The sequence below is a fragment of the Typopeltis vanoorti genome, chromosome 1 (genome assembly GCF_054136105.1).
Source record: "Typopeltis vanoorti isolate ZY-2024b chromosome 1, IOZ_Tvanoo_1.0, whole genome shotgun sequence".
NCBI classification, from domain to species: Eukaryota; Metazoa; Arthropoda; class Arachnida; order Uropygi; family Thelyphonidae; genus Typopeltis; species Typopeltis vanoorti.
The window spans coordinates 90,399,669-90,427,575 of NC_143549.1; the positions used below are offsets into that span (position 1 = coordinate 90,399,669).

The window sequence follows — 27,907 nt, forward strand, 5'->3', positions numbered from 1 at the left end:
TATTTTTTGTTACATGTGTAAGCTCTGAACGTTTTTTAAATATTGGACATTTATTACTTGCCGAACGAAGGATTAGCTAACCAGGATATCTTGTTCTAGAAAGAAGAATATAGAACTTTTCGAAGCCACTTTAGGCATCCTGTATAATGATGGTTTCATACTGGGTGATGATGCATGGCAAATACATTAGAATATGACTGAAGCCTACTGAGCTGCTGCTCAAGACAGCATAAAATACAATAGGTGTTAGTCAAATATATAGAAATAAATGTCATTGTACTTTGCGTTACTTCCACATGGATATTAACTGCTGATTTTAGTTATTTTCATGTCTTTTTATGTAATCTTAAATCATTGAATATATATTAATGTTATAGAGCAGAATAGCCCATTAAAAGCGTTCTTTTTTTATTTTAGAGGAATTTGTTGCTCATGGAGCAAGTGTCAATTGTCTGTGCCTAGGCCACAAATCGGGACATGTCATTGCCACAGGAGGAGAAGACAAAAAAGTCAATCTATGGACTTTAGGGAAGTCCAACTGTATTATGGTGAGTTTTTATGTGTGCAGGTTGTATGTATTTTAGTACAGGAGAGTAAGAGAGAGAAATAATTGTATATGCACACGGTTGTCATAGAAATAATACTGATAATTGAATTACAACTATAGTACAGTATATTGAAAAATTTTAAATATTCATATAATAAATATCATCATCATCAAATTCCTGCCATGTACCCTCAAAGGGTGTACAGGATATGATAGTACTACATGAAAAAAATTACATCATTATTAACTTCCTATCTACAATTTTCCTCCAAATCAGTCTGTTACTTATCAAGACTCCAATATTATCAGATCTTATATATAATAAATATTGTAAATAATAATTTGGAGTTTAAAGTTTCTCTCTCTCTCTTGGTGGGAGTGATAAATTAGGATGTGTTGTTTGGCAAAGTTGTTCAGACTTTAACCAATAAGAAATTTAGTTTTAGTTCGTGTTTAATTGCATGCGTTTTCTGGCCGGTTTTCCTGTATGTTGGTTTTCGAGTTTTTGGGAGATAAAAAAACCATATCTCCGTACTATCTCCATGTAATAAGATCAGCTAACTCGCCACAAATTGAAGGGCATAAAATTTCGGGTACATGTTGCTAAAATTGTGAGGACATCACAGCGTAAGATGTGGTGTCCTCACTATTTTATGAGAATCGTTTGTAATGTGATGAATTTATCTAGCTGAAGACGGAGAGGAGATTAACAGATTGAAGTTTGTTAATTTGGGGCATTATAATAGATAACTGTAGTTTGATCTTCGATCGAATTATATGTTTTTTTATTACTTGCGTTTTGTTTTAGTTCACTTGTATTTGACTTTCTATTTTATTTTCTTCGCTTTAAAATGATCTTTATTCCCATATTTGTATTAATAACAATTCGGTTATTAATATTCATAATCGACAAGCTGGAAAGGTAGCTTGAAACTAAAAAAAATCTGTTGTAGTTGTGTTTTTTAAGAATTTTTTTTTTTTTTTAGTCCAGTTCTAGACCAATATTATCATTCAAAATATAATTAAGCAGCCCTGTAAATGAAGTTTCGTTAAAAACAACTCAAACTTTACTCTGGCTTTCCGTATCGTTTGGCTTGTGTTGCACCTGTTGTCCCGTGATACTGCAAACGGATTTGTTGTTGTTATCGCGTGTAGCATCTAATATTAGATGCTATCAAGCTCGTGTTTCTTCTCGTCGTTTCAAACCTGTTTACGCTGTATAAATTGTATTATTTTGCTGCATTCCCCCCCCCCCCCCCCAAAAAAAAACCAGTTGCGGAACCGAGAGCCGTTCTCACCTCGCATATAACTTGGAATAGCATAATGTGGTAATCCCTTGTTCCTTCATCGTATGTAATCCGCCCCCTCTCACGGTCTACTAATCGTGAGCTTTGTTACTCTTCCAGTTTAAAAGGGCAAGTTAACGAGTTCACTGACCCAAAACTTTCTCTCACTTTAGAAATTCGCGAGTATTGTTGCCGATGTTTACATACCAGGAGTGATGTAGCCATTTTGCTGTTCATCTGTTTTCAGGTCAAAAAAAAAAAATAGCTTCGTCTCATATTTAATTTAGTTCAAATTAAATATGATTAGTTCAATTATAAATTTCATTTATTAAATTGATTTTTTTTTTTTTTAGTTTCAAGCTACCTTTCCAGCTTGTCGATTATGTATATTAATGACCGAATTGTTATTAATACAAATATGGGAATAAATATCATTTTAAAGCGAAGAAAATAAAATAGAAAGTCAAATAAATTAAATCAAATTAATCAACGTCATCAAAAGCTGTTCCTTATTTTGAATTTTTATGGAGACAATTTCTGAAATTTATTTCAAGATGCTGGCTTTATTTTATCATTTGTAGAAGGACCATTTTTAATGCTCATTTCTTTGAAATAAATTTGATACTAAAAGTAGTAATAACTACTTTAAGATATGATTTCACACCTCTGATTAAGCTTGTGGATATACCAATAAAACTGTAGATTTCACAAATTTATTATGGGTTTCTCCCCTTCCCTTTGAGGAGTGGGTTGAGCCTTCCTGAGGGATTAAGTATATGTTTCTTAACTCTAGGTCCGTGTGTGTGTGTGTTCATGGGGCCGGCGTGCCTGTTCTGTGGGAAGTGTGGGACGAAAAACTCGAATTTCAGGGCGAAAAAAAATCCTCTACCTCCATATGAGGCCGGCTAACTCACATTCAGTCGAAAGAGATCAGATAAAGGTTCCTCACGCCATGGACGAGAATCGGACCCAGGTTTTTCTGACCAAATGGTTTCGTCTATACCGGCTGAGCTACGGAGGTTCTATTTAACAAATGAAATTGAACTACGGTAATAGTGTGTGTTATTTTAATTGAATGAAATCTAGTTTTAGTATGTGGACACATGTCTCGTTAGTCAAGATGAAAATTTCGACTTTTGTATTATCTTTTGTGCTTTTTGCATTATACTCATTAAAAGACAGCGATGTGCTCGTTAATTATCCTTCCTGCCACATTGAGGCCAATAACATTTCGCTTTCCTGTTAGCTCTTCATATTATTATTGCAGGCACTCACGCATCTACTTCTGCACTGCGGTAACTTAATAAATTAGATACGGGTCAGTGAATTTACAGTAATTACGTGTATTTCAGGTTATTAAACGATTCAATATATTTCGCCTGGGCAGGGTTTTTATTCTTTTCTGCCCACGTAACTATTATTAACAAAGCATCTATTATTTCTTTTCATAGTAGTTTATTTTTTTTTTTTCGTTGGATTTTTTTTTTATATTTTTTTTTAAGCAATTCGCTGCCAAGTTCAAGGTTTTTGTTGATATCTGCGCATCAGCAGTCTTCACTATCAAGCTCGGGATTCTTGGGTTCGATAAACACAGTGTTATGGCGATTTTTGTCAAATCAAAGAAGATTGACTTCGCCGGCACATTACTGTTTCAGGATTTTGAAACTTTTCAATTAAAATGACAGAATCCCGAGATTCTTGCACATCTGACAGCTTATATATATATATATATATATATATATATATGGATGCTTCATCTGATAGGTCGTGAGTGCGTACACATTGTGGCATGGATTTTTTGATAGATAATTTTGATCGTCCATTGGAAAAAAAAAATACCAAATTTGTTTTCTGGAGTTGCGTTTCGGATTGTGTGTATTCCTTCAACCCAGTGGTTGGCGGGGTCCCAATGCTTCATTACTAGGGGATTATTATAGAATAAAGTGGTTCCCGTTGCCTTTCCTGTCCAGTACTATTCTACGTCTGCTGTAGGTACGTGTGTTCACTGGCCGATTTTCCTGTTTTGAGGGACGAAAAAACAGTTTTCGGCGAGGCAAAACTACCTCCATACGAGACCGACCAACTCACATCTAATTGAAAAGTCCTGATCAAGGTTCCTCACGTCATAGACGAGATTCGAACTCAGGTCTTTTTGACCAAAGGCTCCGTAGAAACCATCTGAGCTGCGGAGGCTCTTTCGGATTATATAATCCTTATTCCGCTTACGGTAGTAAAAATGCAATCATGCTTTTGGAGTCACTTGCCAATGCTGTCCCTCTTTTTCTCAATCTGCTTGCACTTCTTTTGTACTCAGATGATTCCATTACACACCGAAAAGGACAGCTCTTTGTCCTTTTCTGTGTGTGTTCGACACCTGAATACCCAAAAGTCTCCTGGTCCTAGTAGATTTTCGCAAGTATTCTGTAATTTAAGTTCAGATATTAGATTCTCTCATGTCTTCCTATTCAGCATATTCTTAAGGACAATAAAATCTTTACCATCAAATTAGCGTCTTGTTGCTGTCGTTTTAGTGCATTTTTAAAGCGTTGAAGAGACTCTAACTTTACGCTACTGGGAAACCCCGAAGCAATAAAGGATTCCCAGTATGGATTCCGTCACTCTGCCAACAAAGGATCTTTTTCTTATGCCTCTCATGTTACGACAAATGCCATTTGAAATTTTGGAGAAACTTGATAATCTCTATTGAAGTTCCGCACAAAGACCTATTAAGTAAGCTCCTGTTTTGTGGTCTGTCCTCTACTTCTGCAGCTGTGTTGCCAGCTTTTTATCTGATCGCGCGTTATCTCTGATGGATTTTTGTCTTCAAATTTTGTTACTAATGCTGGAGAGGAACTGTTCTTTTGTCCAGTGTCTCCCTTCTATGTATCATTGATCTTTTCCGACTGATTACGAATCTAATTGACAGTTTTGCAGATGACAGTGCATTGCATTCCTTTTTCTTATTTATCACGCCTTGCACTACCCAACACTATTCAAATATTAACTTCAATGTTTGGAAAGCAAAATTCCGATTTATTTCTAGCCCAAGAGCTTTTGTTTTTGTTTTTTTCAGTCTTTTGATAACATCCAAGTCTCTGGACAGGAGAAGATTTCTTTTTTGGGGATTACTCTAAAACTTTCGCATTTTCTTGGTATAAACATATTGCAAGAATCAGCAGCTTCCAGAAAAGCAACGTTTTTCTCTTTGGCTCAGGCCATTACTTTATTTCCAGCTCTGTATAAATCAAAAATCCATTCAGCCGTTGCATACCGTTCTGTCATTTGAAGTGATGAACTAAAAATTCTTGGGCTCTTTTAAAAACTTTCAGTACAGAGGAAAGCAATTATGTTGACTAATGATCCGTTTCACCGATTCGCTGTTCTTTCACGATGTTCGCTTGATGCTGCTTGCATTTCTGTAGATTTTCATGGTTCTTGGTCTTCAGTTTCAGTTGTTAACAAGTTTCTTATCTCGTCAGTGTTCGACTCATCCAGAGCACCGATGCAATATAGGATAAACAACGTTATGCGTGTTAGATTAAAAAAAAAAAAAAATCATCCAGCTCGATTTTGATTTCACTCTATTGTTACAGGCTAAGCGATTCGAAATAATTGTAATAATTCTTCTTTGAACGGGTGGAATTTAATGAAATTTCCCTTTCGAATCTTCACTTAAACCTATGTGAGTGTTAGTTTTAATTGGACTACTTGTTTACCTATAAATTACACCCTCGACCGTCTGCCTACTCGTGTCGTGTTAAGATATGAGTAAACAGACGGATCATGACACTTTTTGAAATTTTGGAACGATTTAATATAAGTAATTATTTTTATTGTTAGTAATTTCTTTACTGGCAAAAAATAATGCAACACCTGATATCAAGATTTTTTATTTTGATCTTTTGTGGCGTGAACGTTGGAAGAACTTAGAACTACAATTGAATTACTTCATCTTATTTGCATGTACTAGAACAGGAAATACTCGTATAGGTATCCCAAATTCCTCGCTCTGAGATGTTAGGTGCATTCATTTCCTTTTCCATGTCAGTTAAAGCGAATTAAACGTTCATTTCTATAACACTTTGAAAGGATTATTTGACGGATTCGAGTTTTTTTCTATCACAATTACGAGGAAGATTCATTCGGGGGAACTTATTTTAAATTTCGTCACTTCCATTCGCTATAGTACTTCCTTACTAGATTCTGAATTTATTGAGAGAGGTGTAGGTTTTTGTTTAAATCATAAGCATCCCGATCACAATCATCACAATCTCGTTTTATCGATTAGGAATTTGGTTGTTGTTGTAGCCTGACCATATAATGGGGTTCATTCTAACGTTATGTATTGGTAAAATTATTTACTATATATAGGGTGAGGTATTGATATTTATAATTTTTTCTTATGTCCTTGACCATTAGTCTTGGTACTTGAAATTGCATTCGAAGCCACTGACCGACGCGTAGTATTTTCAATTAATGTGTGGCAGTTCAACGTGCAGGAGTGTCTTCGGAGTTGGGTTCAGCGAGATATCATAAATGCCTCCTCTCTCCTTTGACCGGAATTCTATCCATAGTTTTGCTGATGGTACATTCCGTTCCTACTCATTCGACAAGAGTTGCGATGTTCAAATATTTCAAGCTTTGAGATCTTTAGAACCTAAAGTTCTAATCTTTATTCTTGCGTGTGTGTGTTGGGGGGGGGGATTGATGCGTTTTGATAACACCGAACTCCCGAGACAAATCAAATTTCTTTTCTCTGGCAGTACCGGCAGAAACCCATTACAAAGCTGAAATGTTCTACTGAAAAACATGAATATCAACATTTTGATGTTGATATTCATGTTTTTTTTTTTTTTTTCGTAGGATTTGGACCAAATCTGATATTATGTACTTAATGCAGAGATCATGACTTACGGATCTCACCTTCCTTTCACCTCTGTCATAGTTTTTAAATCCATTTAATCCACATGAATTATTTTATTATGTTGTACTGTAGAAACCAAGATTTTGATAACTGTAAATTTTCAGGGATTTTATTATATTTCGCATTAAAGGGAGGTCAGTATTTAAACAGGTTTCCTATTTAGGGAAGTATGCTAACAAAAAGATTATTAAAAACCGAACTAATGAGAAGTAGTCATGTTAATTATAATTTTTATCTCGACTATTATCATTTTCACCGGTTATAACTTGCGCCTTTTTTTTTTTTTTTTTAATATGCATTGCAGTGCTTTCAAGCGACAATATTTGCATTTGAATGTATTTATATGATAGTCCAAAATCATAACTTTTGTGACTTCGAACGAGGAAGATTATAATGGGAGCCAGACATCGATAACTACAGCTCGGATAAATCAAGATTGATATGATAAACAGGCAGCATTAAGTCCACATCTGGTATATGAGTATACAGTCAGAAACTGCTGAACGATGTGAAAAGCAGACAAAGAATCTTCAAGTTCAGTGGACGTGCTACAGTTGGTCAGATTGTGGTACAACGTGAAAATGAATCTAGACTAGGTTCGGATTTAAGGTTGTTGTGGTACTTAAGCTATAACTTGTGAGAAGTTCTCCTCTAGTGGATAAACTTTAGTTTATCTATACTGAGACGGAGGCCGATTGTGAGGCACTAAGCATACTTCTCTGGCTTATGAGTAAATCCAGCCCTGATCTGGACGCACCGTGCATTGGACATTCTCCCGAATACGGAGAATGTACGGAGAATTAGAAAATGTACATATTTATACTTTACTTTTTCAGAATTTGGCTGACTATTATGCTAGAGGAGGGGAATCAAAATCTTTGAGACGTTGAGGTGGGGGGGGGGGGGCATGATTCAAAAAAGGTTGAGAAACACTGCTCTAAAACCAATCGGCTACGGCTAGAGTGATCAGAGGAGCATTAGCACTGAATCCCACCCAAAGGACTGGAAAAACCGTTGCATGTAGTGATCAGGCTTTAGAGCTAATTCATACTCTAGGAATTTGCTTTATATTTGCTCTGAAGTTAGAAGCAGCTGCTAATACTGTAGGAATTTTGAAATGAAGTTGAGAATTTTTTGATATCCAGAGTGCTCAGGATTCTCTATCTCTCCAATGACAGTTCAGAATGTTTGAAATATTTCTTGTATTAGGAAGATAATGTGTAAATACGTGTTTCAAGGCGAAGTCTCTCAACGATATTCAGTCCTTCAGATGTATAATCAAGACGTAAGAGTGTGCGCTGTGACCTTTTGCGATAGTTTTTTCAATTGATTTCAGTCTTCCTCCTCCTGGAGGAAATTGCATATTTGAGTCTCCCCGGTAATGTTTAATTTTGACGTTAAATTCACTATCATATTTTTGAACAGATTTTTCTTTTTGAAAAACTTTTCAAGCTATATGACTAAAAATTATTTCTGAGTTTTTATAATTTAAAATAGCGTTTCGTTCCAAATTCTTTTCCACTACTGTTCCAACTCAGTTCTTTACAAAATAATTGCATAGTTAATTATAGGTTGCTTTCTCAATCAGGAAGTGATTTTGTTAATTTTGACCTTCTGCTGTGATACATGAAGCGGGCTGACTCCTCCTCCTTTTCTTCCGGGTCTAGATCAGTAGTAATAGTATCAAATAATTAGAATCCCAACTGCGTTTAATTGCAACTGAGTTAAGTTAATTTACTTACACCTTGAATATATCTTTTTGTTTAAGAATAATTGTGTTTGCGGTGTGTAAATAGCATTCTTTTTGCCACTGTGTTACAGATTCCAAAAGCATTAAAAATAATTGCCTGAATAATTCATCCTGCAGGATATCTTTACAGTTTTTCCGGTTTCAACAGGTGGATAATTATTTCTTCTAAGTGGCATTCTTAATGCTTGAATGATTATGTTCGATTATTTAAACATAATACAGTTGTTTTAAAATAGTTGATTATTTCTCTGCTAGGAATTTATGGTATTGAAACATAATATAAATTTAAAATTTTGCTGGTCCCATTAAGTAAATAGAGAAACACCTATTTTTTTTTTTTTTTCTTTTTTGATGACTGTTCCATCCTTGAAGGATTGCAAACCTGTAGTTCATTAATGCCGTAACTGAGCTGAAGTTAAACTAGATAAGCCGATTTGTTCTGCGTATCACTGTATGACCAGGAAAAAAAGTTGATCTTTTCATGCCACTTCAGGCCTACAATAAGCAGGATGCGTTGCTCACCAGGTGATTAAATCCATCTACTACCGAACGCCTACCATGTAACTTTAATGTAGTATTGCATGTAGTGTTTTCACTTGAGATGCTCTGTTGACATATTTGATTTGTTAGAACAACAGAAAATATACATATTCTGCTGAATGAACACTTTCTGGGAAAAACTTGAAGTGTTCATTCTCTCACGTATTTTGTTTGCCCTTTAGTCATGTATACAGTATAATATTCGGTGATTTCTGTACTCTGTACTATTGAGAGAGCTGTTTTCACCTTGTCGTATCACATTCCCACAGTCTAAGGTTGCTGTAAGTTTTGCTTCCTGAGATAGCTGGGATTCAATGCGTGATTTGCCTTCTTCACTAAGCCAGACAGGCAACTTGCATGCCCACAATAATAATAAGAGAACGTGGTAAAAATGGCAGCCGCACTTTCTGGTACTCGAGCCAATGCTGTCGGTCAGAACTTTTGTCCAAACTGCTCCCACATTTCACACACGAATCTTTCTGTTGATCGTTATCGACTGGGAAAAAAAAAAAAAAGTGGATTATTTTTAAACTTTCCTTAGCATTTTTAAATGGATGATCCAGCAAATGATCTCCTCCTATTCCATATTCTGTTACTTCACTGTTTTTTTTTTTTTCTTCTCACTAGAAAGAAACCAGAAGATACTTGTTCAAAATAGATATCTAGTCTTCTAACTGCATTTCCTCACATTTTTCTGTTTTATGCCTCTTAAAGAAATTTAATGACTAGAAGCTGAGATATACCGAAATGGGGGGGGGGGGGGACTTTATTAGTTGAACGCACAACTAGTGTTGTCGTGTTAAAAGGCTTCATCAGGTGCATAACATGAAAAGACAAATACAAAAATATACATTACAAGAGAGAATATCAGCTGTAAATTACTCGCAAACGTATTGCTGACACGTGAAGTCTTTCTGACGCGGACATGATCTCGTGCTCACTAAAGTTGGAGAGCTGAAGAGTGAGTGTCAGATAGGTTATAGCTAAGGTTAGTATTAAGATGGACCGGATTGGCAGACCGGAATTGTGGAAGGAACAGAAATTCTTCTCTCAAGCTCATCATAGCATCTAAAATTGTTTTCCGATTTGTTCCAGATCACTGGATGAGTGACAGAATCTTCATCGTTAGGGCAAGTGGAATTAGGAACGTGATTAGATAGTGCGCTGGCCCTCTACAAAATGAAAATATTGCATTTTTAATTTTTATTTTTCGTAATAAGCAATGCAACAAAAGTGTTATATTGCTTAATATAATGTAGCGACTGAGAAGACGCCACATTACATTGCTTAATGTAATGTGGCGTCCTCTCAGTCGGTATAACGACCCTTCCCTTTGGGTGAAAAGATGGATTCTAATAATCCCGTAAAGGATAAAAAGCTTACCGACCAAAGTTAAAGTATCTTGTCCATTTCAGTCAAATGGTAGGTTTTTTCTTCTGAAAAGTAGTGGTCTTGAAAGAGCAAAAATATCTGCTATTAGAATTGTAGCCCATTTCCATGTTTTTTTTTTTTTAAATAAGTAAACAACCTCCAACAGTTGAAGAAGAATACTAACAGATTACTCTACTTCTGACCCCTGCCCACACACGGCACTCATGTGCTGTAGGCTCTTCTGCCTTTCGTGTGTGGGAATTTTGTATATGCCTACACCTTAAATGCAGATTCCTCACCTCTATACTGATTAATGACATTTTCCCCTTTCTGATTTCCTGTACTCACGTCTGCAAATCGCACTTTCTACTGCGTGTATTTTATGCAGGTATTTTCCTCAGAATGGGTATCAGTAATGAAACTTCCCTTCACATTTCAGACCTTTTATGACAATTTGTACGCTGACGACTCGCACATTCACAGTCAGATGCCACCCGAACTTGTTCCGAAACTTCGTTTAGACAAATGAAAGTATAACGAAATTCATTAAAAAAAAAAGGAGGGGAAGCACTAAGAAATTAGGAATTTGGCTGCAATTTAGACGGGATTCGAACCCACAGCCTAATGATTACAGAGTAATTATGCATTCTGCCAGCTGAGAATCTAAATTCCCTTCCTGACTTTGAAATGGTCAGCAGTTAGGGCATTGCTCAAATTCAGGAAGAGAATTTACATTCTCAGCTGGCAGAATGGATAGCATAATTACTCTGTAATCAATAGGCTGTGGGTTCGAATCCCGTTGTTGTAGCATGACTGTTTGTGAAAGTCTAGGTAATAGACGATTTTCATTTCTGTGTGAACCCATCACCCTGTCTACTGGAAGGTCTGAAGCTGTGTGACAATGTTTTCCACCTTTTGTCTCTAGAGTAGGGCTCCCGTATTAATTGACCTTAGCCTACATCCAGTATTGATGCACCGTAGGCTTACAACATTTCGTGTAAAAGAAACAATCCATCCAAATGGCCACTTTAAATTGCAGCCAACTTCATCAGTACTGGACTTAGTTTTTTTTATATGAGCTTTTTTTTTCTTTCTTTTTTTTTTTTAATTAAGGTATATATCTTTATCTTATATTGTCGAAATCGACGATGCAACCTGCATAGGTATCAGCAGAGAAGGAACGTCTTCCCTTACACTTTTTCCTTTTCATTTTAGTCCGATTAGGTTAATTTTGTCAGGACGACCTTAAGCAACATAAGAAACGACTGTAATTCAAATATGAAGCAAATTGTTGAGGTGCCTTCAAAAGAAGTTACCCTCCCCCCCACCCCGATCACTTTCGCTTAAATCTGACTGAGATGAATTTTTTTCAGAAGACAGTATTTAAAAATTTGAGTAATGTCAGAACATCTATATATATTCCATATTTGGTTTGAATTTTATTGAATGATACATCCTAATAGATAGTCTGTAAAGAGATGTCTGATTACTCAGAATTCTAATAGGAGCATGATAAAAGAAAAAAAAAAACTAATTCCACTTGAGTCGAAATCATTCCTATAGAGCAATGTTTCTCAAAGTGTTGCACGCGTACCCCTGGGGTACGCGGCAATTTTCGGTTATGCATCATTAACGCATGGAATCATTATTAAGAAAAAAAGAATTATTTTAAACGTGTATATTTCTCAATAAATTATATATTATGTATGAATTCTCCTACTCAAATGGCGAGTTACTATCGCCAGTTCACGTCCTGGCGATAGTAACTCGCTCCGTGGAGTAAACAACATGCCCTTCCGAACAGCGTTACTATATTGAAGACGCAAGAAAAACAAGTAGTTTTATTGTATCACTGTAATAAGGTACTAGTTTCATCATTTGTAGGTGATTCGCAGTGTTCATTCACTGATGCGACTTCTTCGTACCTCTACCTTTTTTTTTTTTTTCGATCATAATTACAGATGAAAATGGAAAAGTAGGGTGTGGAAAGAGAAAGACCTCTCTCTCTTTATTGCCCAAGCCAACACTGTCATGTTACCAATACTGATTATTCTCAACCTAATATCGTTTTTATGCATGATCGATTCCTTCTGTTTACCTTCTTTTGACACGGTAAGGTAGACTGATTAATTAAATATATAAAGGACTTTTAATCATATGTAGAACTAGAATAATAACCAAAACAGCTGTCATTACTTAGCATCAAACTCCAATTACTTTTTAAGCTTTCTATCTCAGATCTCTTCTCGTCTGACTATTCAACATGATTGTTACCGCATAGCTATGTTGCGTTATTTATTTGTTTTGCAGCCAGATAAGAAATTTAAGCGTGTTTTTATTTGTGTTTTTCTTTCACCAGAAAGAAAAACACAAGCTTATCCAGCATTTAATTATCTTGCATTTCTATGAGCTGTTTGTGTATTAGATGGTGACCGACTTCCAACTGGAGCTTTTAAGTTTTGCTTTTGTTTGAAGACTCCTGCGTTTGGAACTTATCGAACGGAACGGTAGTTTGAGACTTTTAAGATAGTGTGGTACTTGGATGACATTTTTGGACAGCGAAGAATCAGGGGAAAAAAAGAAGAAGAAAATCCTGGAGACGGCTGTTAGGTTGATGCTGATTGCTACAGCGCAGCTGTTTCCACTTGATGATCGTTTTCGTTACCCGTTGATTTTCATTTGTGGCACTCTGCCATCAGTTTTAACAACCCATCTCCACGCCATGTGTTTGTCCGAGAAGAAAATTTCTTAAAAATACGCGCATCACCTCACAGAGTCCAAAGAGTTCGGTTTTCACGAAGCTTCTACGCACGTCCTGTTCTATTCAAGTATATTTTACGCCACTGAGCAGCGCGCACATTTGCTTCTGAACAATCAGTTGACATAGGTATATATTGTCTCAACTTAATATACTTACATCAACAGTATACTCATACTAGTATTCGATGCCATAGTAAAGATACGAGTATAAGTGGCATATGAATACAAATAAAATAGTATGGTATACTTCACTGAAATAAATTCATAATATAAGAAATATCAAGAAACGTATAATATATTTTTCAGTGTTGCAATGTCGGATAATTGCCCTTCCTAAAACTAGTCTTAGATCGCCATTGATCTCCATGTTCCATAGCAGTATAACGGTTTTTAAGAGTCCAATCATCTCAGTTTTAATTTCAGTCATTTTCAGCGATAAAATTGTGAACAGATTCCTAAATATATAAAGGACTTTTAATCGTATATGTAGAACTAGAATAATGACCAAAACAGCTAATGATTCATCTCTATCTAGGCGGAATTTCATGAACTTTTGCTATCTAGGTAGGATCATTGCTTGAATATGCCGAGTCACCTCAACTTTTGGTTTTGAAAATAAAAACTTTTTATTCACCACCTCAGATATTAAAAAAAAAATTAAATTAAAAATAAAATTAAAAAAAAACGATACGCAATTGCATATTTTAAATGATAACAAAGTATACAATCTCTAAACCAAAAGTGGGTCTACTTTCAGCCGATGTGAACAAGAATGACTTCATCCAACAAGAATGGAATGCTATTATGAAACTGCACTTTTAAAGACATTTCGAATCATATATATGATCCGAGAAGTTCATAAAACTCTGTTAGGTTCTCCCTTGCGCCATCAATTTTGGCCAACATTGCTTTTCATCTTTTTGGACCTCTTTACTTTCAAAATGCAAACCCGTATTAATGTCTCGTATCAATTAATGTTATTCTATAATACATGATTAAGTGATTTTTTTATTTATGCTGGCATTCATCTCTCTCTCTCTCTCCCCCTTTTATAGTATATAATTCAATTATTCTGTAGAATAACGGGTCATTTCATTTAAAGTATGAAATGATAATTTTATTTTATACTTTACTTAGAACATCCCTTGACCTCACCCGACCTTCCAGTTCATCCTACCGATGCTCAGTAGGGTTGAGATCAGGGCTCTGTGGGGGCAAGTCAAATGCGGCGATGTTCATGATCACAAACCACGCAGTTACATTCAACAGCCTTATGACACGGTGCATTGTCTTGCTGAAAGAGAGTTCCGCAGAAATGCTACAAAGTAGGAAGCATTGCATTGTCTAGAATGTTCAGATACCGCTTAGAGTTTCGTGTTCGTGGGCACCACAGAGGTCCAAGGCCAAACCAGAAAAAAACAGGACTATACCATCACCTTCGAATTTCGTAGCTGAAGTTATGCACTTTGGTAAGAGACGTTACCCCCCCCCCCCACACACACACACGCCACCACCACATTCGTATCTGCTTGTTAGAGGGTGTAGCATGATTCGTCGCTCCAGCAAAGGTTGGCCGATTGGTAGAGCCTCTGCTACTTATGGCTCGCAAAAAGTTAAGGAAGTTTGAGCGCAGTTAGCAGTTGGAAGGGATCAGTCGTTCGATGCTGTTGGCACACTCTCCCTCGATGAGTCTTTGGACTCCCTGGAGGTATCACATAATAATAACACAGCTTTCCAAGCTTCCATGTCCCACTGTACACTCTCTTTTCACCTCTGAAGACGATGCTGCATGTTGGGTCGGGTAATGTGGAGCTTGCGGTCCTACCATGGAAAACCATATTGTTAGCTTCGGTTCTGAATGATTTTTTGTGCAGATTCGTGTTCCAGTCGATGCCCGGGAACTTCGCATTCAACGTGTCGGCCGACGAATGACAGTTCGTTACGTATTATCTTTTGTAGCTCCCTACGGTCATTTTGAGTGAGTGTGGCGGGTCGTCCACTGGGGGGTAGCACTTGCAGTTGACTCCTTGCGATTCCATTTCAGTATGATATCACTGATTGTTGACCTGAAATGGCCTAATTTGTCAATAATTTGCCGAACAGATAGGCCGGCAACATGGCATCCTATCGCAACGCCTCTTTCAAACTCGTCATTTCCCTTCTCGCAGCCATTCACCTGGACACAGTTGCACTGACTTGGGAGCATCATACTCGTCCAATTTATACCGGCTACAATCAGGTGACTCGTTACATAGCACGGTGTCCGTTGACTTCTTTCCAAGCAGTGCATATAAAAAGCGTTTTTTCTTGCTCTTCTGAAACACCTGAGCAGAAAAAAAAAAAAAAAAAAAAAGGTGTGGTTGTATTTTTTGAACTTGATAATCATGTTAACTACACTTAATAGGTTTTAGAATCGCAATCTGATTGAAAATTCAAGTTGATAACGGCTTATCAAAACCATTTAATGAAATTTTTAATGCCAAAACTGAGGTCAGTATAGTGTAGAAGAGCAATTGAGGATATTGAAATTGTATTGAAAAATTTTGAAAAAAATTGTATTGATATTGAAAATGTATATAGAAAGAATATGTATTAATGGAATAAGAAGAAAACTGAAATTTCTACGGTTGATACAAATGTAAATTGAAATGTCGAAATGGAAACTAAGTTCTAACAAAACGAACTTCATGGTCTGTTTAAAGAATGCACCTGCAGACATCTGCATTCAGTGCAAATTGCCGGTGCATGTGATAAGTAGATTAGATATCTCACCGAATGAGATTGACTCAAACAGATTGTATCTTTTGTGCAATAAAAAGAAAACTATTTTAAAAGAACGAAAATAGAGCAAAAATGACTTAAGTTTACAAGCCAAAAAAAAAAAAAAAAGTCTTCCGACGGTTAGACATCTAGAAGTTTGGATCGGTTCGACTCCATCGATTCCCGACGTAGATGTTGGAAAAGGTGATGTCCACTTTATAATTAGTTATTATACTTGAAAAAGCTGGGAATGGTTTTTATAAATTGGACACTAGGAATGAATTATAAAAGAATTTAGTGTTTGTGATCTTTGACGAAAAATTTGTTTTCCCTGAAGTGCCGCTAGAAAGTCTCTTCGAACGGTATCTACCATACAATCAACGCATGCAGGTCATGGATTTGTGAAATGCATTTGGAGAAAAAGATGTCAATACAAAATGTTTGCAATCGGAATTCCATTATAGTTCATATGAAAAAAAAAATAAATAAACACATGAATCTTTTCACACTGCGCACATTGACACATTAATTTTACTATTATTCTTCATTTGCATTCATTGAACTAACAAATCATTTATTTTATCATATATATATATATATATATATATATATATATATATATATATATATATATATATATATATATATATAAATAATGTGATAAAATAAAATGTCTATGTTCTTAGCGGTTACACTATTTTATTGGAAAAGATCAAACCCAGACGCGGCACTGATAGATCTTGGGACCCTTTCGTTGATAGATCAATCATATATTGAAAAGCGACCTGAATCTGTCTTCACAGTTTTAATATTCTTGAATAATAAATCGTAATTGGTTTTCAGTAGCTCGCAAGCATGTAAATGTGTCGATCAGTGGTCATCATAGAAAAAGGTAGACCGTATGTTTCTCGCCATTCTGTTCAAGTTTTAGATATTTTTTAAACACGTAATATTCTAATACAGCCATTCATGGAACGAAAACGTGTACCTGTTAGATATTTTCTGCATTTATTAGAGGATATATTAGTGTGGAATATTGAAATTTGATTCAGATATCAAATTAATATCTTGTATCAGCCCCCCCCCCCCTCCCACACACACACGAGAGATCACACAACTTATAACACAACAGTGCCGTGTGTGGGCAAGTGATCAGAAGAAAAAAAAAGAATATTTAATTTAAAAAAAGAGCTTGGGATTATATTAATTTGAAGGAAAACGGTATGTGGAAGACTGTTCCAAAGATCAGAAGTAGGTGAAATGAAGGAAGAGGATGAGAAGCTGGTTTCGATAAGTATTGAGAACTGCATATGAATATTGACGATCAACTGCTTGTATTCTTACATGAAAGCAGAAGAAACGGTAGTGACTAGTTGAGTGGGACAACGCCATGAAAATACTTTAAAAAATAATAAAGAAAAAAACAACAATGCAGAATCAGAGCTCTATGAGAAAGCGATTGGAGGGGAATCTGTGTGAGGGGTCATCTGTTAAGCGGATCGGCCTTTTCTGGATACAATTTTGAGTTCTCAGGAGGTTTTGGATGCACCACTCCAAATATTAAAACTATTCCAGGCGGATTTAGAATTTATGAAGTATTAGGAGAATATTAACTCAAGTTGGTTCTCATTTCGAATTAATAAAAATTGTAGCAGTAAGGATATTTATTTCAGATTTCAAGTTCCAGTTTATCGGACCTTTATTTTATATACATTGTTTCATTTTAATGTAATTCTTAAAAATGCATCATGTTTATTTTATTGAGGGTCCACCTTTCGATAGTGTAGGCCTTCCGTCTAGGACACGAGGAATATTTATATGAACCTTTCATCTGAAAGTCGGTTAGTCAACCTTTAGAGATAAGTAGAGATTTTCCTCTCCGATGCAAAATAGGCAAGCCTGCTAAAGAAACGCACAGTTGACAGACACAACTGAATATGTAGATGATAATTATCCTGCATAAATTGGATTTATAAGAAGCCAGTTTACTTGAACTGTAAGTAGCTATGAAGCCTGATAAGGAAGGTGATATGAGAACTATCAGTTAATGCAATGGTCATAGCAGTCGCCAGTTAGGAATGCCATTCAAATTAGATCATATAATTCCTGGAAAATTCAACAGGACAATATATTGCTTTGAGCGGTAATGGCGAATATCGAGGTAAACTTTTTACAGCGAAAATGTAAGTTTGAATTCTGACATTAGTTTATTATTATTATTGTATTATCCATTCTTTTAGTATTCTGTTCTAGTTTGTCTATTTTAATCACAAACGTAAGTTGCTTCGGGCATCTTTTGTAATGGTAGTGGATACGTTGGTAAAAAGAAAAGTTTATGCAGACTGATTCTTATATGGGTAAGAATATTTTTTAGAAGAGATAGAAGTTTGGTTTAAACACCTGAAAATAGCTTATGTAATTTGAGGAAATGACAATGATTTGCTGAGGGGAAGTTAAAAATAAAATAAAGCGTACCCCATGAAAGCCGTCGGTGTCCTCGTTAAAGTTCGTCCCAACAGCTGTATAATTTGAGCACCAAGAAAGAAAGTATAACACCGGCACTGATTGTTACGTGTCGTAATTCATGTTCCTTTTGTTTCCTTGGTTGTCTTTTCTAGTTTTGTTCCGCTAGCAGCATAGCTCTTGATTAGCGTCAGCTGTCAGTGTAAAGAAGGGGGGGGGGAATAGAGAGAGGAGAGGAGGAGCATTAAAATTATCCACTGCAGAGTAATTTTAGTCTATCGTAAAATGTCCGTCATTATATTTGAGGAGATAAGAAATTATGAAGGATGGTTGTGTTCTGAAGAGAACACAACATCCTATTCACTTGGCCATCGCTATTTGCTTATTATATTTAATTATACTGATAGCCGGTGTTTCTGTAATTTTATTTCATTATACTGCCAATTGGTCTTTAGTATCTAACGCTTACTAAGCAATATACAGACTCCTAACATCCGTTTCCACGGTCTGTGTGAGTGAGTGAATGAATGAGTGACTTTTGTGCAATTTAATGTAAAGTGTGGTATGAGAAGTAATTTGGTTGATATATTGTGAAGGTAGAGTTAACCTAATCAGTAAAACTTTGTTCTCTAAAGAAGAATAAAATACATTCTCTTTTTTCTGCTGTAGAAATATGCAGTAGGACCTCGATTTAACTGATTAATTCCGTTAAATCGAATGCATTTTAAAAACATATTAATAATGAACTTACAATATGCAGGATGTATTAAAATGTTATTATAATGTTTAAGTATGAATACAATATTATTATAATGCACATTTAAGTAATTTATGCGCGCCACTAAAACATCCGTTAAAAATAAATTTCTGACAGGAACCAAACTTGATTTTAAACACGTCAAAAACTATAGAATGTAATTAATGGAGTATTTCCACCACTTTTTTTTTTTTTTTTTCAATGTACACATTAGTTTTCTTTTTTAATTTAAATCCATTTTAGAGGGAAAGATACTTTAAGATTCTTAAACTCCATTGAAAACACGTTAAAAAGATGCATTATATTCGATATTAATATTAACTCAATGGAAAGAATTACAATTTTCAGAGTCAGAAATAGGTCCAGTTGATGAAGCGGTATTGAAGAAATTCATCAAGCTAGTTTTCACCAACACCTTGTGCTGCTTCCTTATTACTTCTTTCACTACGCGTTATTCCCGCTTCCTATGCAGGGTCCGCGTGTTACTTAGATGCGACTACTTGTTAGTACCACTCTCAACCGACCTGTCGTCTAGTCTACTGCTGGGGGGGTATATTTTTGGCTGTAGAAGCGTATGTTCGCGGGATGAAAAACGCCAGATAAACTGACCGAAAAAACCCTACTGCTTGCGCCCATGACCGGCTAACTTGGCTGTGCCTGAGGAAGATCCTCACGTCTTCGACGGGAATCGAACCTGGTACACTCCTTCCCCAAGCATATGGTTGCGAAGCGCAAAGCCACTAGGCTAACCGCGCGGACCTGCTTCCTTACTCCTGTAGATCGAAATTCTCTAAAACGTTCATAATAAGGAAGTACATCAGGGTCTGATGATGATTCAATATAATGTATGATTTCATTCATATGTTATCTTATAACAGAATATTCGGGAATAAAAAAAGTTTTAAATCTTTCCTTTAGGACAGAATTCCCCCCCCCCCCTTAAATCCGAAGTCCGTTAAATAGAAGGTCTACTGTATTACCTTTCCTGACTGAACTCACATTGTGATGACGTAGTTTTTGTGCTCATGAACATTCGCCAACATGTAAGCAATCATTTTATTTCCGTGAAAAAACGAAAACATTAATTTACAAACTATTCAGGTGTTCCCCCTTGGGAAGGGGAGGTAGAAGAAAGAAAAAAAATTGTGCAAACCCAGAAATAGTGGATTGAATTACTTAAATATAAAGAGCCAATAGGCTTCATTTCGGCGATATAAACATTATTTAAATTAAGGGGATATTAAATCCCACATGGTTTTAAAACCGAATAAGAAACTCAAAGATTGGAATCGGAGAGTTTCATGCCGAATATAGTATAATAAACTATAAAGTATCGGCGACTATATACTAGCATGAGCTAATGCAAGTAGTCCAAGTACGTAGTACAAACTCGGGCAACTCGCAGCAAAGGTGGGTAAAGTTCTGATCACTATTCTTGGTATTTCCCATAATGTAAAAACACATTTCCTAAGAAATGTATGCTGTTATTATATTATGGTGGAAGGTCATTACCCAGACCGGTTTCCGCCTTTATTGAGGCTTCATCAGTGAGTAGTCCTATGAAATGTGTTTTTACATTATGGAAAATACCAAGAATAGCGATCAGAACTTTACCCACCTTTGCCTCGAGTTGCCCGAGTTTGTACTACGTACTTGGACTGCTTGCATTAGCTCACGCTAGTATTCGCCGATACTTTATAGTTTATTATACTATGTTCGGCATGAAACTCTCTGATTCCAATCTTTGAGTTTCTTATTCGGTTTTAAAACAATGTGGGATTTAATATCCCCTTAATTTAAAAAGTGGATTGAATTGTTTTGGAATTACTTCAGTTTCATTATTTCAGTTGCTTTGGATTCCAGAGCAACTGAAATAATGAAATAAATTATGTATTAATTGCATGCATTCTCCAGCTGGCTTACCTATTTTGTGAGATGAAAAAGAGATGCTGAAAGCCTGGAACCTGCCAAGTCCTTACGAAACAGGTTAACTCGCTTTTACTTGAAAAGTATTTATAAACTTGAGCGCAGTCTGAACAACGACCGGACAATGTATCCTGCGATTGGAAATGCAGAGTTCGATTCTGCCCTTCCGCTGATTCCTTGAATCCCAGGGAGTTGTCACGTAATAATAATTGAAGTACCTCTCGTCCTAAGAGTCGCGACATTCTCGTGATTGTGCTATAGTGTCGGCCTGAAACAACGGGCCACAATAAATTGTGTGGTTTGCATCAATGTCTGAAGTTATTTATTCAATTTTTATAATTGTCCCAACCATGACATTTAAAAAGCCATCCTACTTTTTACCTTGGGTAGGCCAGCATTGTTTAGCATGTCGCTATGTGTAGGAGCAAACAATTGTATAATTCAAAATGCAACTTTTTTGCTATGGGGACAAATCCAGCCGCAATAATGTATTTCGGCATGTCGCCCCCCCCCCCCCCACACACACACATACACGCGTGCGCACCCTTCGATTGGAAGGAGCTGAGTTCGAATCCCGTCTGGGATTCCTACCTTTACAAGGACTTCAGCCGAAAAGTCATTGTAGGTTTCAGGTTTATAGTTTTTAAAGTGGTAACTGTTTTGCTTGTATTGCGAAAAACAAAGCACGTGATTTCGCTTGTTGGTGACGAAATCGTACATCCCTTATTCCTTTCTCTTCTTCAACATGAATTGACTCTTCTTGGTACTCTGCCAGTTACGGTTCTCTCAACTGTGAACAGACTTCTCCAATTCCCAGTTCTTAGGTCGTATATTGAGGCATGCGCAATAAAGTAACGACTGCTGTTCTTATAATATGTCATGTAAATGACTCGTGGCATGGATAAATCGTGGTTGAGCCACAGTGTTTCATCACTCTCCTATTCACAAGTTCAAGGGATACTTAATGAAAATTAGTATGTACCGTTAATCGTTGATTCTACCGAATTTGGACTACTGTGCCCAGATTTGGTCTCCTAAGGGATTTTTTTTGGGGGGGGGGGATTTAAAGGTATTCCGATGCGAATAACTAAATGCCCTAATGCGTACATTCGCATGCTATTCTCTGGATGGACAGATATTTACTCATATTTGGAATTGTTACAAAAATTTGTCGAATTGCTAATTTTTATTTGTCAGACCATTTGTTGGAACCAAACATGTGGAAATTATTTATAATTCAGTAACTCCGCTTTGGTTAGATGGAATTTAATAAAATTTGGGATTTAAGATATAGTTTTTTTATATGGATCCTACCCATGAATGACTTACTATTGAAGCATTAGTATTGTGTGTTAGTTAAAGATTAGATAGATTAACCGGAAATCCTGCTCTAGCGACCAACCATGAAACTTTTTCGATCCCCCACTAGACCTGCAGTAATCAGGATCATAGTCTCGCACTTGGCGATGAACTTCATCTTCACCTGAAGACATTCACAAGTCATGCTCACAGTGGGATTTGAGTACACAGCTTATTGATTGGATCGCGAATATGCTAAGTACCGACCGACCACACAGTCAAACGACAGATGTCTATGTGGTCATTTCAGGTTTTAGTCATCATTTTTGAAGCAAAATTTGGCAAAAACGAGCTGAACGTGATTTTTAATTCCTCGTGGGCAAGTGGAATTTAATGAAATTTAAGATTTCTGTAAGAAGTTGTAGGATTATTTCAGATTTGGTTGACACATTGCAGTAGTGCTGGTTAAAAAGAATAACCTGAAGAAGAGAGGTATAACAGGTGTAGAATCCTATTATTGGACGAATATCGGAGTGAGGAAGCCTGACCTTGTAGTAAGAAGAGATAAAGTAGTATATCGACAGTTTGTGGATGACTTATTACTCTCAATTGTGAGAAAGTTGTCTATTATGCTGAAAATCAACACTTGATACGTCTGCTTCCAGAAAACACCACATTGTACAAGAATTCCCTTCTGGAACAGTATCCTTTTTAGGTGTATGATGAGTGATATAGAATTACTAAGATTTGGACATTCTTGGCAGATTTGAAGCTGATTTCGTGTTTTGTAGGGTATACTGGTAGCATTGTGAAATCACTGAATTTCTATATTCCACAGGAATATATTTAGTTAAATAGCACAGGATATTGTTGGGTTCGGATTCTTCTGGTCCTACCTACGCATGGGAATAGTGTTTTCCAGCACGAAGATATTTAAAAAAAAAAATAATACAACTTTTAGTCTCTGGATTCACATAAAGTATTGAACCAATCTGATGGTAACGAATCAGGGAGATCTTGTGAATGATCGTACCTGGAGGAGTATAATATTGTGCTGGGATGCTGTCGAGGAAGACATTCATGGAGCTTTCACTTCCACTATGCATGATCGCTGCTCTGTAATAATTCTTTCTGAATCATCTTCCATGAACTATGCTTTTCATGGTTGGCGATGTCAGCTATGAACCGCATGGTTAACTCGGGTGATTGCAGTTCAGGAGGGGGACGAAAAACTCCCACAAAAAATCGTATGTTATCAACAATTCATACAAAAAAAAAAAAAAAAAAAGATTTACTTTCACATTCACTTCATCAAGATTTATGGCCTGGCCTTAAAACAGATATGGATGTGCACCAGCACTTACTAGGTAGGTTCAAAACGTTTCCGGCCTGACATACAAAATCGCGCCAATTTTAAAACGCCGTGCGTGACATATGGGGAGTTTAGTGTACCAGTTTCAACTCTCCACCTGCATCATTCAGTTGGAGGGACTCGTTTGACTAACCCATGGCACACTAATTGGCTATAATGTTAAATATTGAGTACTGCACTGTGGTAAAGTTTTTCACCAAAGAAGAGCTTTCTCCAAGTGCTAGTAGTATGGTGGGCACTTTAAACCAGATCAAGATAAGATAAGGAATCGTGACGTGATTGGTTGTCCATTTGATGACGTCATGAGATTGGAATGTTCGAAATTTCCCTTGGGGGCATATGTGTCAGTGACGCGAGTTCTTGTGTTTTGGTTCGCGTATGGAATTATGGGTGATGGTAGAGATAAGGATTCGTGTTGTGATTGGTGGGACACTTTGAACCAGATCAATAAGATAAGGGATCGTGACGTGAATGTTTGTTGTTATCGGGTGAAGATAAGTGACGTCATTTGTTAGTTGTAAATAAGTGACGTTGTTGTTTTGAATGGAAAGGGAGATGTATAAGGAATCGTGTCGTGATTGGTGGGACACTTTTAACCAGATCAAGATAAGATAAGGAATCGTGACGTGGATGTGTCTTGTTATTCAGTTTGGAATTTCGCTGGAGGCCCTCGTCTGTCAGGGACATCATGTTTTTGCTTCGCTTATTGCATTGTGGGTGATATTTAGAGATAAGAATCGTGACGTTATGTGTTTGGAAATTTATGTGGAACATATGTCTCTCTGTGATATCACATGATGTTTTGGTTTGGCTATGGAATTGTGGGCGATGTTTTTGAGATAAGATATCTTGGCATTTTCCCAGGGTGACACACATCCGTCATTGTCGTCATGTTTTGTTTGGTTGTCTATAGATGGGTGTACTAATTTCCAATACATTATGCGGTATTTCTTTCCTGTTAAAGGGTGGGAATTCTTAGAGTAGAGTCGTGATGTCGGCCGTGTTTTGAGTTTTCTGAATAATTTAATTATATATATTAATGTCACTCAAACATACAGTTTTGTTTTCTTCTATAGATGGCTGTACTAATTTTCCGATACATTTTGGGGTGTTTCTTTCCTGTTAAAGGGTGAGAATTCTTAGAGAAAATCGTGATGGCGGCAGTATTTCGAGCTTTTCTGAATAATTTAATTATATACTGGTGTCCCTCAAACACACACACTTTTTTTTTCCCATAGCTCATCTGTATTTTCTTCTATATTCTAATTCATCCGAATATTTTGATTTGTCTAAAATTAAGATCTTAAAGTTCAATAAATAAATAAAGCGTGTGTGAATTCACGGCGATTTCGAAAGTGATCTTACTTAAACATACATAACACATCATGTTTGTTCTTTGAAGTTTACACATTTATCTCACAGATAAATGTGTAAAGAGGGAAGCTTCCCATTCATTCCATCATGAAGGAATGAGCTAAACAGTTTCGCCTAGGAAGAGAGAGAGCATCGAAGATGATCGTCGTGATGGTCCGCCTGTGGAAGTGATGACTGAGGAAAATAACTCTTGTTGAGGAGGAACCACTCAATGACAGACGGCTGAAGCTCAAAGAAATCTCAAAAAGGATGGGGCTTTCTATAACAACCGTCTTTCGCATCATTCACGAGGTTTCACATGACGATGGTCAGTACAAAGTGGATGCCCAAACTTCTCTCTTCAATTCAGAAGAAGCATCGTGTGACCTGTTCCCGCAAGTTTTTAGAGCTCTTTACCAAGAGAACCAGAAGTGCTGGAATCCATTCTCATTAGGGATGAAACCATACTCCTTTATTATGATCCTCTTTCGAAGTACCGCCGAAAACAGCCAGGGGTCACTCAGTCCACCAAGAAGATCATGGCAACAATCTTTTGGGATTGCCGGGGAATTCTCTTGACTTCAGGGAAAGGAATACCACCGTGAGTACAGAATATTATGCTTCACTTCTGCACAAACTGCGAGAGGCCATAAAGGAGAAGATACGAGGAATGCTGAGTCATGGCGTTCGCCTGCTTCACGACAGTGCTCCAGTCCATACGGCTATTGTTGCGAAGAACTGTGGCTTCCAGGAGATTGAACACTCACCCTACAGGCCAGATTGGCACTCAGTGACTACTACCTATTCTCGAAACTGAATAAATAACCTGCGAGGAAGAAAATTTGCAGATGACAATGTAATTTTAGGCCATTTTGCAGACAAAAGTACAGACTATTTTTTCAAGTGAATTAGAAATGTTAATTCAAAGATTAACATTTCTGTGCTGAAATCCATTGTGAACGCAGTTGTTTTCTTTCTATCAACTCTAAAAGTTAGTCAAGCCGTAAACTTATGGAACCACCTTCGTACGTGCATCTGCGTTACACACACATCTTAAAACCATTTCTCACAGAATTTTAACTGCCATCCTTAGCTGCTCAAACTACACGTTATATGATTACTTCTAAAAAGGGAAGTACTCATTCGTTTGTCAGATTGTTATTCTGTCAGAAATGTCAAGTCCCGTATCCCCTTTAACATCAAAATTTATTTTCTATACTTGATATTTTCGTTTGTTCTCTTTATCGTTCACTCTGACCTATGATTATTTACCTCTGGAGCTTGATTTTCTGCGATCTAATTACAAAGTGAGTCACTTCCTTGGCGGACTTCAATCTACAACTCACTTTTTCACTTCCTCTGTCTATCATTAATTTACTACGTTGATAGGATCAGTCGCCCTGTCATACATTAAATTTAGATGAAGACAACCTGTTACTTATTCGTACACGTATCACAGAACCTAAGACGTTGAATGAAAAATGAGATTAAGTATTGGTAAATGATGTAAAGCAGTGAAAATTTGAGCATATAAGGTTCATTTCATAATGTAAACAAACCAAAATATGATTTCCGTGATAAATGATGTAATTTGGTCGACTTCATACTCTCTGTGGAAACTGTTAACTCAGTATGATTTTATAATTTTCACTAACAAAAGAAACGCTAGCGGCACTTAGATAAAAGAGTAACAATACCTGGAATTTCAGACTTCCACTTCCTGTAAGTTACCACCAGTTATATTCTCATCCATTCCGAATAATGGACAGCATGAATGCATGCCAGTTCGTTTTCACTCATGAAAGCAAGATCTGGACTATAATGAACGTGTTGTCCAGCAGTCTTTCATTAGAGGAGAGAAGAAATCCTAACGCGTTATGAAACTGGTGAAATCGCTTTCAACCTTCTTACTGCGTACGGACTCACGTAAAATAAGAACGTTTCAAAATGAAATTTAACTAATTAAATTCGGGGCCGGTTTTATGATTAGGCGAACTTAGGCAGATGCTTAGGGGCGATAAGCTTCGGGACACCAATTTTGCTACATAGTTCGGGGAAAAAATATATAGAGACAGTGTATAGGGGCGCCTAAATTTTCTTTGCCTAGGGGCATTAGATACTTTCGGATCGGCCCTGATTAAATGAAAGAATATTTGTTTTATTATGCTTCGTAAGCAAACAGTGTTTGCGATTTGAAAATGATTGATAACATGCAAGACTACCTATCTTGCATGAACTGAATACTGTATTGCGTTACTTAAAACATTGACTACTCCGCATATTTCACTTTTTTTTTTTTTTGAGAGTCAGTATTATAAACAAAAAAAAAAAATGTTTGGCTGCTAATTAATACAAAAAGTAAATAGATGTTATCTTCGCTTTCCAGTAAGGTTAATGCGAAGTCAGAGCCTTTTCAGGTTATTGTTGTGATTATGTAAATAAGAAAAATGGCGTTTTAAAGGGCAGTGTTCTTTTTTTGCATTGCTCTAATGACATTTTCGAATCGAGTTGATGATATACAAATGGTAATTAAAGGAAATTGCAAGTTGCGGAAAGTTTTTCACTTGGCTAAAATTCTTGATTTTCATTTTGATATTTTTTCCTTTATACTCGATATTTTGCGTGAGAAATCCAGACGACTGGATATATGTTTTTATTTTATTTGTTGCTATTATTTTTATGGTGAGGAAAATTCTGCTTCACCATTCAATTTATGTTTAAAAATTTAGCCTTCTATCTCTCACTAGAAGTAACTGTTTTGAATACATGACTAATCGAGCTCATAACCAGACGTAACGA

General features: G+C 36.4%; 1 protein-coding gene across 3 annotated transcripts in view; it reads left to right on the top strand.

The window, feature by feature from the left end:
- The window catches only part of LOC150110194 (katanin p80 WD40 repeat-containing subunit B1-like), a 351,290-nt gene that overhangs the window by 82,221 nt on the left and 241,162 nt on the right, over positions 1–27,907 (top strand). For all 3 annotated transcript variants that reach the window (XM_090392102.1, XM_090392114.1, XM_090392108.1), the window contains exon 2: positions 418–548. In XM_090392102.1, coding sequence (XP_090248228.1) covers positions 418–548 — 131 coding nt within the window. The remainder of the gene's footprint in view (positions 1–417; positions 549–27,907) is intronic.